Source organism: Calidris pugnax, unplaced genomic scaffold, assembly GCF_001431845.1.
Source record: "Calidris pugnax isolate Ruff unplaced genomic scaffold, ASM143184v1 scaffold32, whole genome shotgun sequence".
Classification (NCBI taxonomy): domain Eukaryota; kingdom Metazoa; phylum Chordata; class Aves; order Charadriiformes; family Scolopacidae; genus Calidris; species Calidris pugnax.
In genome coordinates this window covers 9,749,855-9,765,271 of record NW_015090783.1, presented here as the reverse complement: position 1 = coordinate 9,765,271, position 15,417 = coordinate 9,749,855, and the positions used below count along the sequence as shown (strand labels likewise).

The window sequence follows — 15,417 nt, the reverse complement described above, 5'->3', positions numbered from 1 at the left end:
CCCCCCCCCCCCCCCACCATGGCCTCTGGTTTTTCAGCGATTCACTGCCCTGGGGGGGGAGAGGTTTAGACCCTAAAGCCAAAGGGTACACTGAACAGATCTATATACATCATCCCACTAGATACACTGTGCAGTAATACTCTAGGTTATTGCATAGAAGGCGGCTTGCGTTAGCGAGGCCTAAATGACGGTCTGGGAGCGCTGCCGGAGGCTCAGGGGCTTCAGAGAGCTGTTGGAAGCAGATGAAGGCTCTTGCAACGCTGTCTGGGATTCCTCTTTTCTGGAGTGCTCCTCATACCATTCCTGCAACGGGACATCAAACACACCGAGGTCAGGCTCTGCCCCACACAGGCCTCGCAGCCCTCCCTCGCCCCCAGCAGGACCCTGAAGGGCAGAGGGGCTCTTTGTAAAGCTCTAGATCCAACCCAACCTTCTTGGAACACCCCGGTGATCCGCAGCACGGCTGCCATGAATGCTCTGAGACCCACAGTCCGAGCAAGATCACACAGAATCACAGAATCTTAGTGGTTGGAAGGGACCTCTGAGATCATCGAGTCCAACCACAAAAAAAAAACCAACCAACCAACCAAAAAAAAACCAAAAAACAAAAAACAAACAAAACACACCACACCAAACGCCCACCAAAAACACCGCACCCACCAACTAAACCCCACACTCAACACCTCACCATAAACCAATAATCTTGGGCACTAGAGCATGCCCTGAAGAGCCATGTCTATACGTTTCTTAAATACCTCCAGGGATGGTGACTCCACCACCTCCCTGGGCAGGCTGTTCCAGTGCCTGAGCACTCTCTCAGTAAAGTAATTCTTTCTAATATCTAATCTAAATCTCCCCTGCTGCAACTTCAGACCATTTCCTCTGGTCTTGTCGTTCGTCCTTTGGGAGAAGAGGCCTCTCTACACCCTCCTTTCAGGTAGTTGTAGAGGGCAATGAGGTCTCCCCTCAGCCTCCTCTTCTCCAAACTAAACATGCCCAGTTCCCTCAGCCTCTCCTCATAGGACTTGTTCTCCAGGCCCCTCACCAGCTTGGTGGCTCTCCAAGAAGTACCAGCTGCGGCTCAGGTCTGGTTGCCTGAACCCACAAACCCAGGCAAGGAAACATCCCTCTCTCAGGATGTCCCTCCTGAACTTCCAGGACTCTAGGACCGACGTCCCCGTGATGTTGGGGATTTGCAGAGTTGCTCCCCATCCTGGGCAGCGCCCGGGGTGTTACGACACGTTACATCCCTGAATCAGAGGCTGAGCACAACAGGCGGGGAGCTTCTCTGCAGGTTTCCACCCAGCTCCCTGGCAAATAACATGTTTATTTTTGTTGCTTTTGAAGACTCATCCTCCAAGCCAGCTGCCCGCGGGACAAAGGACAGATTCAAATGGTTACAAGATTAATTTTTTCAGTACTAATCATTACATTAGCCCCACGACCTTCAACATGGAGATGAATGTCTGGCAGGCACTACAGCCACCAAATCCACGGCATAAAGCTCCGGACCACGAAGGGCATGAGCAGGAATGCCCTAAAAAAATCTTGAGAATCAGCCCATTTCAGTGCTTCCCATCTTTGTTAGCCTGTTCTTCTGCAGGAAAGCCAGGCAGCTCTGCTCACACCAAGCAGCCCTGGGAGAACATGGGTTTCTGCATCAGCCCGACACGCCCAAGCTCAAACACAATCACATTCCAGGGGTTTAATGAGCCTCAGGAACGCATGTGCTCACAGCCTGGGCAAACAAGGCCACCTCGGGGAGGTCAGGTAAGCCCAGCCAAACCAGAGTCCCCACACACACCCCCAGTGTGGCTACTGGGACCAGACTGGCACACACCTGCAGCCTGGACCCACCGAGGAGGCCCCGATGCGCTCTGGGGTTTAAGAAAGTCCCCAAGGGCAAGAACGGATCAACCTAAAGTACATTTCATCTACTGCTCTCCCTTCTCACGGAGGATGTGGCTGCCTGGGTCTCAGAGGAAAAAGGCTTCAAGTGTTTAAAAGGGTGGTTTGTTACTCCAGGCAATGTTCTGCTCACCAGGCTTGCTGCTACCTCCAGCTCAGGCCCACATACCTGTATCTCCTCCTCGTACATCTTCATACTCAAGTCACTCTTGGTCCTTGATCTGCGTCCCAGAAACACTGTTGACATTTGCTAAAGAATACGGGGAAGGAGGAGGAAAAAGCAAAAAAGACATTCATCAGTCTTGAGCAGCTACAGGATCAGTCCCTGGAACTTCAGGTGTCCTTCAAGTAGATAGCCATCATCCACTGATGACCTGTGACTATCCTGGGCTCCTCCTGTTGCCAGTGGAGAAAGACATTTTAGGACGCCCATCAGCTGAACAAATGCAGGTATAAAATCATAGAATGGTTTGGGTTGGAAGGGACCTTAAAGCCCATCCAGTCCCACTCCCTGCCCCAGGCAGGAACACCTCCCACCACACCAGGTTGCTCCAAGTCCCCTCCAACCTGCCCTTGAACCCCTCCAGGGATGGGGCAGCCACAGCTTCTTGGGGTAACAAGGGTCAGTGTTTCACCACCCTCACATGAAAGAATTTCTTCCTGAGATCTATATCTCCCCTCCTTCAGTTTAAAACCGTTACCCCTCATCCTATTGCTACACTCCCTGACCAAGAGTCCCTCCCCAGCTTTCCTGGAACCCCTTTAGATACTGGAAGGGGCTCTAAGGTCTCCCCAGAACCTTCTCTTCTCCAGGCTGAACCCCCCCAACTCTCTCAGCCTGTCCTCACAGCAGTGGGGCTCCAGCCCTCAGCGCATCTCCGTGGCCTCTTCTGGACCTGCTCCAACAGGTCCATGTCCCAAGCTCTGAGGACTCCAGAGCTTCATGTGGCACTCTAGGTGGGGTCCCCCAAAAGCAGAGCAGAGGGGCAGAACCACCTCCCTCAACCCGCTGGCCATGCTGCTTTTGATGCAGCCCAGGATGCATCTACTACAAGTTGAGACAAATCACAGTGAGCAGATCCCTACAGAGGGAGCTGTAGCCCGGGCAGATGCCCCCGTCAGTGGTGCTTGATTTAGTCAGATGAACACAACATCAGTGCCTGGAACAAGGCTCAAACCCCAGCTTTCAAATAAGGTCTCATCTAAGAACAATTCCAGGTCCCACTTGTCTAGACCACACCGTTTACTCCACGGGCCTGGACTTCTTAAATCATGTAAGCAGAGAGCTGAAGTCTGAATTACTCTCTGACCACATGAGTTATATGAACAGGATTGAGCAGCAAAAGAAGCTTCTGATCTGGCATCATCATTCTGGATTCCACTGCAAGGCTGGGGACAACATCCTCCCCTTTGGTTTATTGTCTTGAAAACTGCTTCTGATCAGCATCATCATGGCTACTCTGAATTTTGTCTGCATGAACTAGAGCTCAGCCTGTAACTACCAAGCCAATAAAGGAAATAAAGATCATTTAAGAGACTGTAGCACCTGCAATTTGTACTGGTGATACAAGAATATGATGGCTATTATTAAAACAACCACTTAAGCTCTTCCCGGATGCATGAGACATCAGTTCTGAGAACAGAGATGTTACCCAGGTCAGCTCATTTTTCCAATTGTCCATCCTGCTCTGGATTGAAAATCCCCAGTGCCATGGAGAAAGGAAGCCTGGTGTTTGGAATCGATACCATCGTATTGCTGTGTAATGCTTCAGGACTGTCCAAGCCTAAGTGTATGATGGCACAGAGGGAGAGGCAGGAGAATCACAAGAGAGTGGCTTCCTTAGAGAAAAATAAATCTACTTTTTTTTTTTTTCCAGATCGTACTGAGCCAGGACAGCTCTGAGCAAAGTTTGCAGAGAAGAGCAACGAGCCTTTGTCAAGGCTATTGAGAGTGCAGGGGAAATTCTGCTGCTGATTTTCTAGAGTAACAAAACTTTGTACTGATGCTGCAGAGTCCCTCCAGTAGCTCAGCTCTCAACACTTCTGACACACACACACACCTTCTCTCCTAAGACAGCAAGAAGGTGTTTGTGGCCCTGGCATCCTTCCCTCCCTCCCCTGCAGCCGAGAACTTGCAGTAAGCATTTCCTCTTACCCCATATTTGTCCATCTGCAAAACGATCTTCTGCAGCTGAGTGATTTCAGTGGCAGCTGAAGTCCTCTTGTACAGCTCGATTATGCCAACCACTTCCTCCTTGGAGATCTCCTTCTCCAGCACAATGCCGTTGTCTTCTGGGGAGGCAAAAAAGAGAAAAAAAAAAAAAAAAAAAAGCCATCTCCAAGATGAACATTCCCTCATCAGCCACTGTGATAATCCTGGAAGGCAAAGCTTAACAGCACACAGGACTGAGCCAGATGGTTGGGCACAGCCTGTACCTGCTTTTGTGACTAAAACATGGACATCCTTGTCTCCCAACAAGGCCGGGAAGACATTAACTGGTGCGTAGGGTCAGCCAACATCTCAGCTTTTTGAAACATCAGGCTCCTCAGTATCGCAGAAAAAAACCACCTTGTAGCTTTTTGCTTGCCTGTAAATTAACCAGCAAAGCAAATAATCACATGGGAATTGCTGCCTTTTGACCTTCAAGTGCCTCACACAGCTCAGTGCTAACAAATGCCTTTCACTGCACCCTTCAAACCAGGAGGGATCACAATGAAAAGTGTTTCTGTAACAACGCCTGGCTCCTACGGGCCTGCGCCACACAGGTTTGATTTTCTGGCACCTAAAGAAGATGAGGGGCTGATCAAAGATGCTCCTGTGACTGGGGAGTTTCTACACCACCTTTCTGCAGGGCAGATTCTCTGGTATGAAATGTAGGAGTGCAGTACCTTCTTCCCGCAGAAAAGTGTAAGGAATTATTAAGATGAGTCTGCACAGAGAAGGAATAGAAAAATCAGGGTGTAGATCACCTGGAGGATTAGCTGGAGAAGGTCTATAAGAGATTAACGTGTTTATGGCACCTAAATTAGCAGGTAATTACACCCAGCTCAGGAGACAAAGGACAGTGAGTGAAATTGATGACTCACAGGGGTGAGGGGATGCAGAGACCAGTCACTGTCAGTTCTTAAAGGGCACAGAAAGGTATGTCCAAAACCAGCACGCAGTCGCCAGTCTAAATACAACTGGGAGATGTGGAAAGAACTGGATAGGCAGCATCCCTTGTCCTCCAGGTCAAGGCAAAGACTGCTGGAAAACCACTTGGAGGTCTATAAGAGATTAACGTGTTTATGGCACCTAAATTAGCAGGTAATTACACCCAGCTCAGGAGACAAAGGACAGTGAGTGAAATTGATGACTCACAGGGGTGAGGGGATGCAGAGACCAGTCACTGTCAGTTCTTAAAGGGCACAGAAAGGTATGTCCAAAACCAGCACGCAGTCGCCAGTCTAAATACAACTGGGAGATGTGGAAAGAACTGGATAGGCAGCATCCCTTGTCCTCCAGGTCATGGCAAGGACTGCTGGAAAACCACTTGAATCCAGCACTTTGGTGCCTGAATGCTGGACAAGCCATTGTGGTGAGTATCTTAGTGAGGAGGGGAAATTGGTTTTAAAAGAAGGTCTTTTGTTGAGCTTTGCTATATCAATGCTCTAATGTTTCCTAGGTTTTTTTCATTAAATGCATGTGGACTTCCTACAAGTAGTTGAAGTTTATTTGTGTGTGCACATATGAATTCAAATATAAAAACCACATACATACACACATAAACACTTTTTGAGGAGTGCTGGGGGAGAGATGAGGGGCAGAGCAGAAAGCCCAGATAGAAATATCACACAAATGCTTAAGAATGAGCTTAGGAAGTCAGGCTAAAACTAACTAACTAACTAACTAAATCAATCTGCTCTTTGCTGGCCCACTCCATTCGCTCCTGCAGACAAAAGACACCAGGGAGAGAAGACACAACCTTATAGGTCAACCAGTCCTCAGTTCTCACCTTCTGAATCCTGGTTCTTCCGAGTGTAGTTCATGCGGAAGACGAAAGCATCCAGAATAAAAGCCACGATGATGGTCATCACCACCTGGGAGAGGACATGAACAGAAGAGATCAGGAGGCTGCTGCTGGGGGATTCTTCAGGCCCAGTCCAACATGGAGCTGAACATTCGGTCTCTGCTTCTACTCTCTGCTTCACAGGTCCTCCATGGCAGAGGAGATACACATCTAACTGAGCAAACTGCTAACAGTTAACCACAACGGGGACAGAACAAACTCTTGTGCTGCCCTGGTCCTTGCCCCCGGCCCAGATTTGTGCAGCACCAGCTTTGTCAATGCCCATAAACTGAACTTTCTGCAAGTGACAGGGACTCACACCTGGTTTTGAAAAATGTTTATGTAGAAGAGCAAAGTTGTCCTTATTTAGGGATGGAAGCTCCCTCTGGAACACAATAAAAACCGTCTCCCCTTCTCATCCCCACTCTTTGATGCACGAAGCACGTCCAGAAACCTACCATGGTCACAATATAGAAGATCATGAAGTAGAGACGGCTCCAGTGAGTGGTTTGGGATGTCACCCCTTCCTAAAGAAGAGAAGGAAGAAGTCAGTAGTGCACAAAAGAAGGGAGAGTCTGCTTTTAACTATTTGCCAACAGACATAAAGCAGCACAAACACTATCTCTCTCTCATTCATGGCTCCACAGTTAGTCTCAGGGACCGCTCAATGCCCCAACTGGTCCTTGCACTAATCAAGGCCTCTCAAGCTAAAAAGGGAAGTTCCTATGGGCAAACCCACAGAACATTTAGAGCTTGTGGCTGTAAGAGCCATAGCTGCTATGAGAACACAGCTCAGACAGCAGGGTGACAAGCTGGAATACACAGTGACTTCAGTTGTCCAGATTGTGAAACTTGGCCTGAAGGCTGGTGAAGATTCATGAGAAAACATGCCCAGGAGCACGTCAGAGCCCAAATGCCACCCAAAAGATATCTGGCACCAAGAAATGACAATGTTGGGCCCATCTCCAATCCCCGGGGGAAGAAAGCAGTGGTGGTGTGGAGGATGTAGCTCAACTGGCAAAGAGTCCGTGCTGTTTATACACAGAAGGTAGCTGGGGTTTACTTACCATGATGATGTACCAGTCATTGACAACTGTCAGCTCAAACAGCGTGACTGGAAGAAAAAATACAGATAATTGCTTTATCCATCCTGACCTAATTTACAGTAATTATTAGACAAAGTATTTGACAGGGGAGACTGATGCAAGACACCAAAGTTTCAATACAGCCAGCAAATCCAGAGACAGAATACAAAGACACCAAAGTTTCAATACAGCCAGCAAACCCAGACAGAATAAGGACCTTCATCACTGCAATTACTTCAGACAAAGGGGGGCAGACCCACAGAACCAGGAGCATGGCTTAATCTATATTTCTTAAAAGAATCAGAAACAGACCTGGCTCTTTCTGCCAGAGAGCATGGCAACCTCTGAGATCTCCAGGAGATAAGCATCTCTGCCCACATGTTAAGAAAACTCATGGAGAGCAATCCAATCAACACGTGCAAATTATTCATCATCGGTGAAGAAAACTCATGGAGAGCAATCCAATCAACAACGTTCAAATTATTCATCAGCGGTGGGTTTAGCGAAATGTATTAGCATCACTATTTGTTTTTTAGAAGGGTAGTGACTTAAAGCCCTCCTTAAACATCTCTGGAAGTCAGGTCTGCTCGTATTAGCATCACTATTTGTTTTTTAGAAGGATAGTGACTTAAAGCCCTTCTTAAACATCTCTGAAAGTCAGGTCTGCTCACAAGTCAGAACGGATCTGCTGGCTTCACACTGGCTTTTAAGAGAGGTTCTGCTTTCCTTGCAGAACAATCAAGGCACAATCAGTGCAGAAAGAGCAGGATGCTGAGCACTTGAGGTGCATTAGCAGGACTCTACAGGAGAGTCCCAGCCTTCCATGAGAGTTACAGTCCTGCTGTGCAGGGACACGGATGCCCCAGGGAACAGTCTTTGCTACAGACAAAACTGCCCTTACCAAAGCTGTTCAAAATGTTGTCGAAGTTGTTGAGATAGTAATAACCTTCTTCCACAACTGTCTTGTTGCCAACTGTGTGATTCACCCAGCGGTAGGAATCTGCGACTGTGCTTGTGCTGGTGGGAGAAACCAGGACAAAGAATGAGAACTGGAAAAACAAGAAAAATCTCAAGGGTTATGAATAGCAAAACACTTCGAAGGTGGTGAGCAGGGTGGTAGTTTCTACCTCTTGGCCAACATTTGCCTTTTTCTCTGCGAGAAAGCCTCTCTTTCACAGCTCAGCACAAGCCCCGGGAGCACGTGGAGTCTTTCTAATCATTCAGCAAATATTATAGCAGAGAAACTGAGTGTTTGAGTTAGACTCCTTGGCTCACACCCTTGGCATTTCCGAGTGGTCTGCCATCATTTAAGATGAAAAGGGCACAGGACAGCTTAGCTTCCAAAACCAGGTGAATGCATCTTGGTACAAAGTGAGGCCTAAATATGTAACAGGTCTGGCCAAGCAACTCTGGCATCACCACAATAATAATGAAAAAGAAAACAACACACAAAACCCAAACTCAGCTTCACTCTAGAGCAGATTTTACAAGAGTTTCCAGCCATGGTACCATGAAGAAGTCCTCCCAGTGCAGTTACCTGAGGCAAGTTACAGAGCCCATTAAAACCAGCCAACCCTATCCCAGAAGCCTCTCCCTTTCCAAACCATTTCATCCAATATCTTATCCAGAGGAGTGAAGTGTCTCCTAGATTTTTGCAGCACGTTGCCTTAGCTGCAAAACCCCACTCAGACCCATCCTCTGGCCCATTCTCCACAGGGAGCCAGGGCTGCCAGAGCTCCCCACTACTAGCTGCCCACCAAAACCATTGCAGGGGGGGATGGATTTGTGGTACTCACTTGCAGCAGTTCGGGTAGACCACGCCAGCAAAGAACTCCATGCCAACAATGGCAAAGCAATAGTAGAAGATCAGCAGGGTTAAACCCAGGCTGGAGGCAAAAAACAGAGAGAGTACTGTGCTGCTGAAGAGTTGCTAAGGCAGGGAAAGACAAAGTCAGAGGCTGGTTGCTCTGGGAGGGATTTCCAACGGATGGGAAGCAGCGCTGAAAACCCCAGACCACCCTTCCTGCCTGCAGTTCTTTGCCTGCTCTCATTCAAGAAGCCTTTGGACAAGGAGCTTGCCACTCGCTGAAGAGAGAAACTAAAGAGCGGCCTGGATTCCCTCCCAGACCATCTTTTTTTCTGGGAAACAAATGCCTCTCCACAGTTTCTTTAATAAAGAGCACCACACACTGTTTCTGCCCTCTCTGTGCCCTTGGATGCAGGGACTGTGCCAAAACCAGGGTTCTCCAGCAAACACGCTCTGCACACACTGTTTCTGCCCTCTCTGTGCCCTTGGATGCAGGGACTGTGCCAAAAACAGGGTTCTCCAGCAAACATGCTCTGCTCAGACCTCCTTCAAGGGAGGAGGGTCTGCAGATGCCAGCACCCAGCTCCTTCTGCCCCACCATTTCACAATAACACTCTCAAGTGGCTGTGCTAAGGACAGGGAAACGTCTGGGGCTAAGTCTATTCCTGCCAATGTTCCTCCCAAATGGGCCTCCCCTCTCAACCAAAAGCTGGGATGAGGGAGAAAAATTAAACCAACCATTGACTCCTAGTTACCCTCCTAACACAAAAGCAGGGGGAGGCCAAGGGTGCTGGAATGTTGCTTATCACATACTGCTCTGAGAAATTAGAAGATTAACACCCCACTGAAGCACACGGAAGAATCAGTAACAATCTACTGACAGATTAGAGCACAAACACCTTTAGCAGGTTTGACAGGTCCCTGTCCTGACCCCAGCCCCGACACTAAACCTCACTCCCCTCTCCCCACCAGCACCCAAAGAAAAGAGGTCAGTACCTGGCCATCCGGGGAAACAGCTCAAACATCGTGTCCAGGACATTTCTGTAGCGTTTCTTCAATTTAAATAGCCTGAAAGGAGAAGCCAGCTGTTACCTACGTGCTGCAACTTCCCTGGTGTCACTGGAAATAGTTAAATAAGAGCGTGACAGTCCTCTGCACCTCCCAGGTCAATGAATACTATGGTTTCCTGTCCCCAAACTCACAGGATCTGCTCTTGCTCAAGCAGTCTCCATTCACCCAACAACGTCCCGCTGCCCCATCTGAATATTTATGACACATTCGACTAAGTGTTTACAGGACTGAAGAATCTCAAGAAGAAGTCCGTGTCTTCTTACACAGCTTGATGCATAAATAGCTATTTAAAAAAACCCCAAAAGTCATAAGGACTTAAACTAGTCCTGTGTGCAGGGTCAGGATTCATTACTCCTTTCCTCAGACAAGCTCCTCTGTGTTTCCCCCATGACCCAATAAAAATTGATGAGAGAAAACTACATTGTGCCTGCTAATTTAAGATTTGGCAACTCCATCAGCCTTCACAGAGAAACACAGCTGCCAAACCCAGGCTTTGGCAGGGGAGCAAGAGAGAAAACATTATTTTTTTTTCCCCCCTTGAGTGTTATAAAGTGTTCTTTAAATCCTCACTGAAGAGCTAAATTACATTAGCTTGTTTTTTAACAAAACATTTTGCCTCAAATGCCTTCCCCCTATGGCTCTCCAAGCGTTCTGGGAGGTGAACGTGCCTCCGTAACAGAACCCTCGAAACGAGAGGGTTAATCAGACCCATCACTCTGAGCTGCAGAGAGGTTACAGGCTGCAGTCTTGCTCAAAGTGTGAGATGCCGGGTTGTACTTCACCCTAGAAAGCAGCAGCCTTTGAAAACTGTAATTTCTGGTAATTCAATGGAAATTATTAAACTGGCTCAGGCCGTCTCACCCTGACAGAAGAGCTTTTCTCTGAACAGCATCAGACAATTCAGAGGAGGTGTAAGAACCCCACGAAGGCAGACACAGGATAATCTGCCCCCGGTAAATCCCTTGATCTCTATTAGAGATCAGCTTAAGCTCCAAAGCACGGGGTTTCATATCCCATCCCAAGTTTTTGTTATCGTTCATTTTGATAACTCTGGCTAATCTCATTACCCCACGCGATTCCTGCTCTCCATGGTCACGTACCCACCGAGCAATCCTTGCCCTCTCCTGGTAAGGAGCTTGGTCCCCAACTGGATTGATGGAAAACAAGCCTGGCTGGTTTCTTCCCCACCTCCTCTCCGTAACCTCCTTCCCACCAGCCTTCCCCCCTCACCTCAGCAGCTGAAGGGGTCGCAAGACCACGATGAAGTAGAAGGGCTCCATGTTAAAGGCCAGCGCCATCAGCCCCAAAAATGCAAACAGGGTGACCGAGAAGTCAAAGCTGGAAAGTAAAAAAAATAATAAAAGGAAATAAAAGCCATGATTTATCACTAGTGTTTCAGCAGAGAAGAGGTACTTGGTGCTGCCCCAGCCTAACACGATGGACAAGTCCAAGGTGAGAAGAATTATAATAGCCTCCTGATGGCCTTGTCTACTGGCCTAAAAACTCATGTCAAAGGCTGGTCTTTCTAACCCAACAATTTCCACCACATCTCCCTCAAAAATGCCAGTGTTCACTTACAGATTCCAGCCTGAGGACAGGTACTCAACAGGCCCCAGTCCAGTGGTCTTCAGGAGCAGCTCCACACCATAGACTGTAAAGCAAGACGACAGCCACCATCAGAAATCAGCAGCAGCACAAGGAGTGCTTAAGCAAAGGCTTGCCCTCGAAGATGGGTGGTGCTTTAAGTACAGGACTTCTGAACATAGGTTTAAGAGTCCCTCACCCACCCTCCTTATTCTCAGTGAGATGCCAAAGAGACATTTTCCCTCCAAATCAATACATTTTCCTGTATTCATGGCGATTCTCTCCATAGCAGTCTGCAAAACTAAGTTGGCTATCATGTTCTAAACGCTGAGGCATCAGCTCCCGTAGGAAAGGCCAGAAAGTGGTGTAGGGAATTCAGTCCTGCCCATTTACTTCTTTCTATCCCAGTGGAACATATCCACATCCATAGCCTAGCCTGGACCTGCAGGGAGAGATACTTTCTACCTTCTCCCTCTGTCCTGGCAGCACCTTGTGGGCCTGTAGGTTAAACTCCACCATAATAGCGTGATGATGCCCTGTTTGTCATCCCAAAATCTTTCTTTCCGAGGAGCAGGGGTGGGAGAGGAGAGCTGGGTGACAACACCCTTGTGAAAAGAAGTGTTGCAGAGTCCCTCTGCCTCCAAACTTTCACAACAAATGTTTTGAAGACTAATGGCCAGAGAAGCGCTGGAGCTACCCAGCAGTCAAGCAAGAGGTTTAGCAACCTCTCCTTAGATTCTCCAAAGAGCTTCCTGCTGCAGTTTTACACGCTGTTTTGATTCAGTGGAGCTATACTGTGCTTCTCCTCTTGAGCAAGAGACACTGGCAGGAGAAGGGAAGGGAATTCACATCACTGAAGAGCTCCGTGGCAGCGCAACGAACCAGCACGTGAAGATGCAATTGCCTATACTTGGGCTGAAAAGGAATTTCACTGAATTTCACTGAATTTTAAAGTTGGAAGGGACCACAGAGATCATCTAGTCCAACTCCCCTGCTGAAGCAGGATTGCCTAGAGCTAGAGCATGTTACTCAGGACTGCATCCAGGCGGGTCTTGAAAATCTCCAAGGAAGGGGACTCCACACCCTCCCTGGGCAGCCTGTTCCAGGGCTCTGTCACCCTCACCGTGAAGAAGGATCTCCTCATATTTGAGTGGAACCTCTTATGTTCCAACTTGTGCCCGTTGCCCCTCGTCCTCTCACTGGGAACCACTGAAAAGAGTTTGGCTCCCTCCTCCTAAGGAGGTTTAGGGAGGAGATGATGTTCAATTAGAAAACTCAGCTCGTCAACTAGTTCACCTCGTCCTTTTGGTCTTCTCCTCAGCACGGCCCTGCACTCTGTACTCCAAGAGGATTGCTTGGCCTCGTGTGGCCGAGAGCCGGCTCACAGCAGCAACCACATCAGAGCTGGTAACACCTCCCGGAACAGTCAGCATGGAACAACCTGAGCAGCTCCACCAGGAGCCATCCGAGGTCCAGAGGAGCTCATCACTTTGCCCACTGTGCCTAACAAACAAGGCTATTCTGCTCTCAGGGCCGAAGCCAGCTCTTAAGAGCCACAGAGCAGCTTTTGCAGGGAGCTGTGTGACAGCACAGCAGCGTCCACAGGGGTCTGTGGGGATGCTGACAACCCCTGCTAGGCACAGCATTCTTCTAGATGGAGTCTGGGCACCTGTGGCTAAGTTTTAACTTCAAAGCGAATAATCTTCCAGGAACAGAGCTTTCTATCCCCCTCCCAACTCCCTATGAAGTGACACAGCTCTGTTGGGAGGCATCAGCTTACTTGTGAGGAAGACTATGTAGCTCCACGGGACGTTTCTGGAGAAGAAATTCCCTCCTGCAAGACACAAGAGCAACATTTTCTAGCCTTCCCTGTTCACTACCCCCCAGCACCACAGCCAAGAAACAAGCTGCAATGTTTCCTACCTTGCAGCATGAAGGTTTCAACAAGAATCCAAATTCCATTCACAGCCACCACAGTGTCTGGAAAACAAAGTAAAAACCCATCGCAAACAGACTCCTGGACCAGCAGACATCCATTTCTAGGCTAACAAAAAGAATGAAATATAGTACAAGCTACAGGGTGAGTGTTTCCAATTCAACTAAAAAAATTGAACTCATAACTTGGCAGAGTCGCAAAACTTCTACCCTGACTTTTCCCAGGCCTTTAACAGAAAAAGTACCTTTATCTGCAGAAAGAAACACAACTAAACCAAAACAATGGTCTGAATCACGCTCAATCATTTTTACTCATAATTATTTTACACTCTGCCACGTTATTGCCAACGTGTTTCGGCTTGACCTACTTCTGGAAGAAGATCTTGAGAATGACTAGGTCCCCAACAGCACAGGACAAAAGAAGAGTCCCCAGCAGTGCAGGCTGAGCTCCTGCCACCTTGGATCTATTGCTGCTCCCCAGCATTCAAATCCTGACAACTGAAGGTGTAGGACTTCTCCTTTTCACCCAGGTCTCCTCACTCCAGCCCACCCCACTCTCTTTAGTTTAGCATCCTAATTTACAAAAAACACTTCTCCAACATTCAAAAACACCACCCCAAATTACTTAGTAGGAACAGATCGTTTAGAACACCACAAGTACCACCACAACTAAGCACTCCCTCTTCTCTAGAGAAGAGGAGCCCAGAACCATTCTTGCAGGCAGTACAGTGGCCAAGTGATCCTTTCAGCAACAAGGATGCTTGCACCTTCTCAAGCACAGAGAGAAGAAGGTGGGTGACTGGCAGGGCGGTTGCTTACCCAACATCCTTCAGCCACAAGATAAAAGCCTCAAGGCTTGTGAAAGCTAACCACCAACCCACCCAAATCCCACAAGCTGATTCCTACAGAATCGGGCCCACAAGTTCATCATGAACTCATGAGGCCTCTCCAGAAGACTTGACGGAGCGAGAGCCGAGAGCCCAGGCTGCAGCAGTGGTCGCTACAGGCATGCAATTCCCTCTGTCTCTGCCAAAATCCCAGAATATGTACACGAGTCGTGGCTTGGACCAAAGACCAGACCCCACCACGCTGAGCCCTTGGAGGGGCTGGCACAGACCCAGCATCCCAGCCCCACGCGATGAAGGGAGTCTGGCACAGACAGCTCATGGCTTCTACTCACACATGGTGTATTGGAACACGCGGGACTTCACAAGGATGTTGATGCCTGCGTGGAGGAAAGTACAACAAAACAAACGTTAACGTGATCCTCCACACCTCACATGCAGCTCCCTCCATCTTCTCCTTAGAGACCATTTTTCATACCAATCCTGAGCGCAGAGACTAAGCAGATTAGCAGATTATTAACTTTTACTTCCTGGGACCAAGCTCAAATTTCCTCTAGAATTTTAGCAGCAATGAACTCACTGTCCTTAACCCCTGAAATGCTTTTTTATTTTCCCCTCTCTGAACTAGTTTTGTGGTGTAGACAGAGGTAAACGCAGCTGCTGAAGCACTGCTCGTGTTTGGAACAACATCTATTCTGTCAAGAAGGGTTGAGCACATCAGCAGAGATACGTGGGCCTCTAGAATTTTAGCAGCAATGAACTCACTGTCCTTAACCCCTGAAATGCTTTTTTATTTTCCCCTCTCTGAACTAGTTTTGTGGTGTAGACAGAGGTAAACGCAGCTGCTGAAGCACTGCTCGTGTTTGGAACAACATCTATTCTGTCAAGAAGGGTTGAGCACATCAGCAGAGATACGTGGGCATCAGCAGAGGAATCATAGAATCATAGAATCGCCCAGGCCGGAAGGGACCTCCAAAGGCCATCTAGTCCGACCTCCCCGCAGTCAGCAGGGACACCCCCAACTAGACCAGGTTGCCCAGGGCCTCGTCGAGCCTCTCCTTGAATATCTCCAGGGATGGGGCCTCAACCACCTCCCTGGGCAACCTGTTCCAGTGCTCCACCACCCTCACAGT

The 15,417-nt window shown here is 48.4% G+C and overlaps 1 protein-coding gene across 1 annotated transcript in view; it reads right to left on the bottom strand.

The window, feature by feature from the left end:
- Positions 1 to 124: 124 nt before the first annotated feature.
- Positions 125 to 15,417, bottom strand: part of TPCN1 (two pore segment channel 1) — a 71,234-nt gene continuing 55,941 nt past the window's right edge. Inside the window, exons 14-27 of the mRNA XM_014964640.1 lie at positions 14,620 to 14,664; positions 13,428 to 13,484; positions 13,285 to 13,338; positions 11,499 to 11,571; positions 11,151 to 11,258; positions 9,846 to 9,917; positions 8,839 to 8,928; positions 7,944 to 8,059; positions 7,025 to 7,071; positions 6,416 to 6,484; positions 5,904 to 5,988; positions 4,064 to 4,200; positions 2,078 to 2,158; positions 125 to 303 (exon numbers count right to left, since the gene is read on the bottom strand). Coding sequence (XP_014820126.1) covers positions 181 to 303; positions 2,078 to 2,158; positions 4,064 to 4,200; positions 5,904 to 5,988; positions 6,416 to 6,484; positions 7,025 to 7,071; positions 7,944 to 8,059; positions 8,839 to 8,928; positions 9,846 to 9,917; positions 11,151 to 11,258; positions 11,499 to 11,571; positions 13,285 to 13,338; positions 13,428 to 13,484; positions 14,620 to 14,664 — 1,157 coding nt within the window. The 3' untranslated portion in view covers positions 125 to 180. The remainder of the gene's footprint in view (positions 304 to 2,077; positions 2,159 to 4,063; positions 4,201 to 5,903; positions 5,989 to 6,415; positions 6,485 to 7,024; positions 7,072 to 7,943; positions 8,060 to 8,838; positions 8,929 to 9,845; positions 9,918 to 11,150; positions 11,259 to 11,498; positions 11,572 to 13,284; positions 13,339 to 13,427; positions 13,485 to 14,619; positions 14,665 to 15,417) is intronic.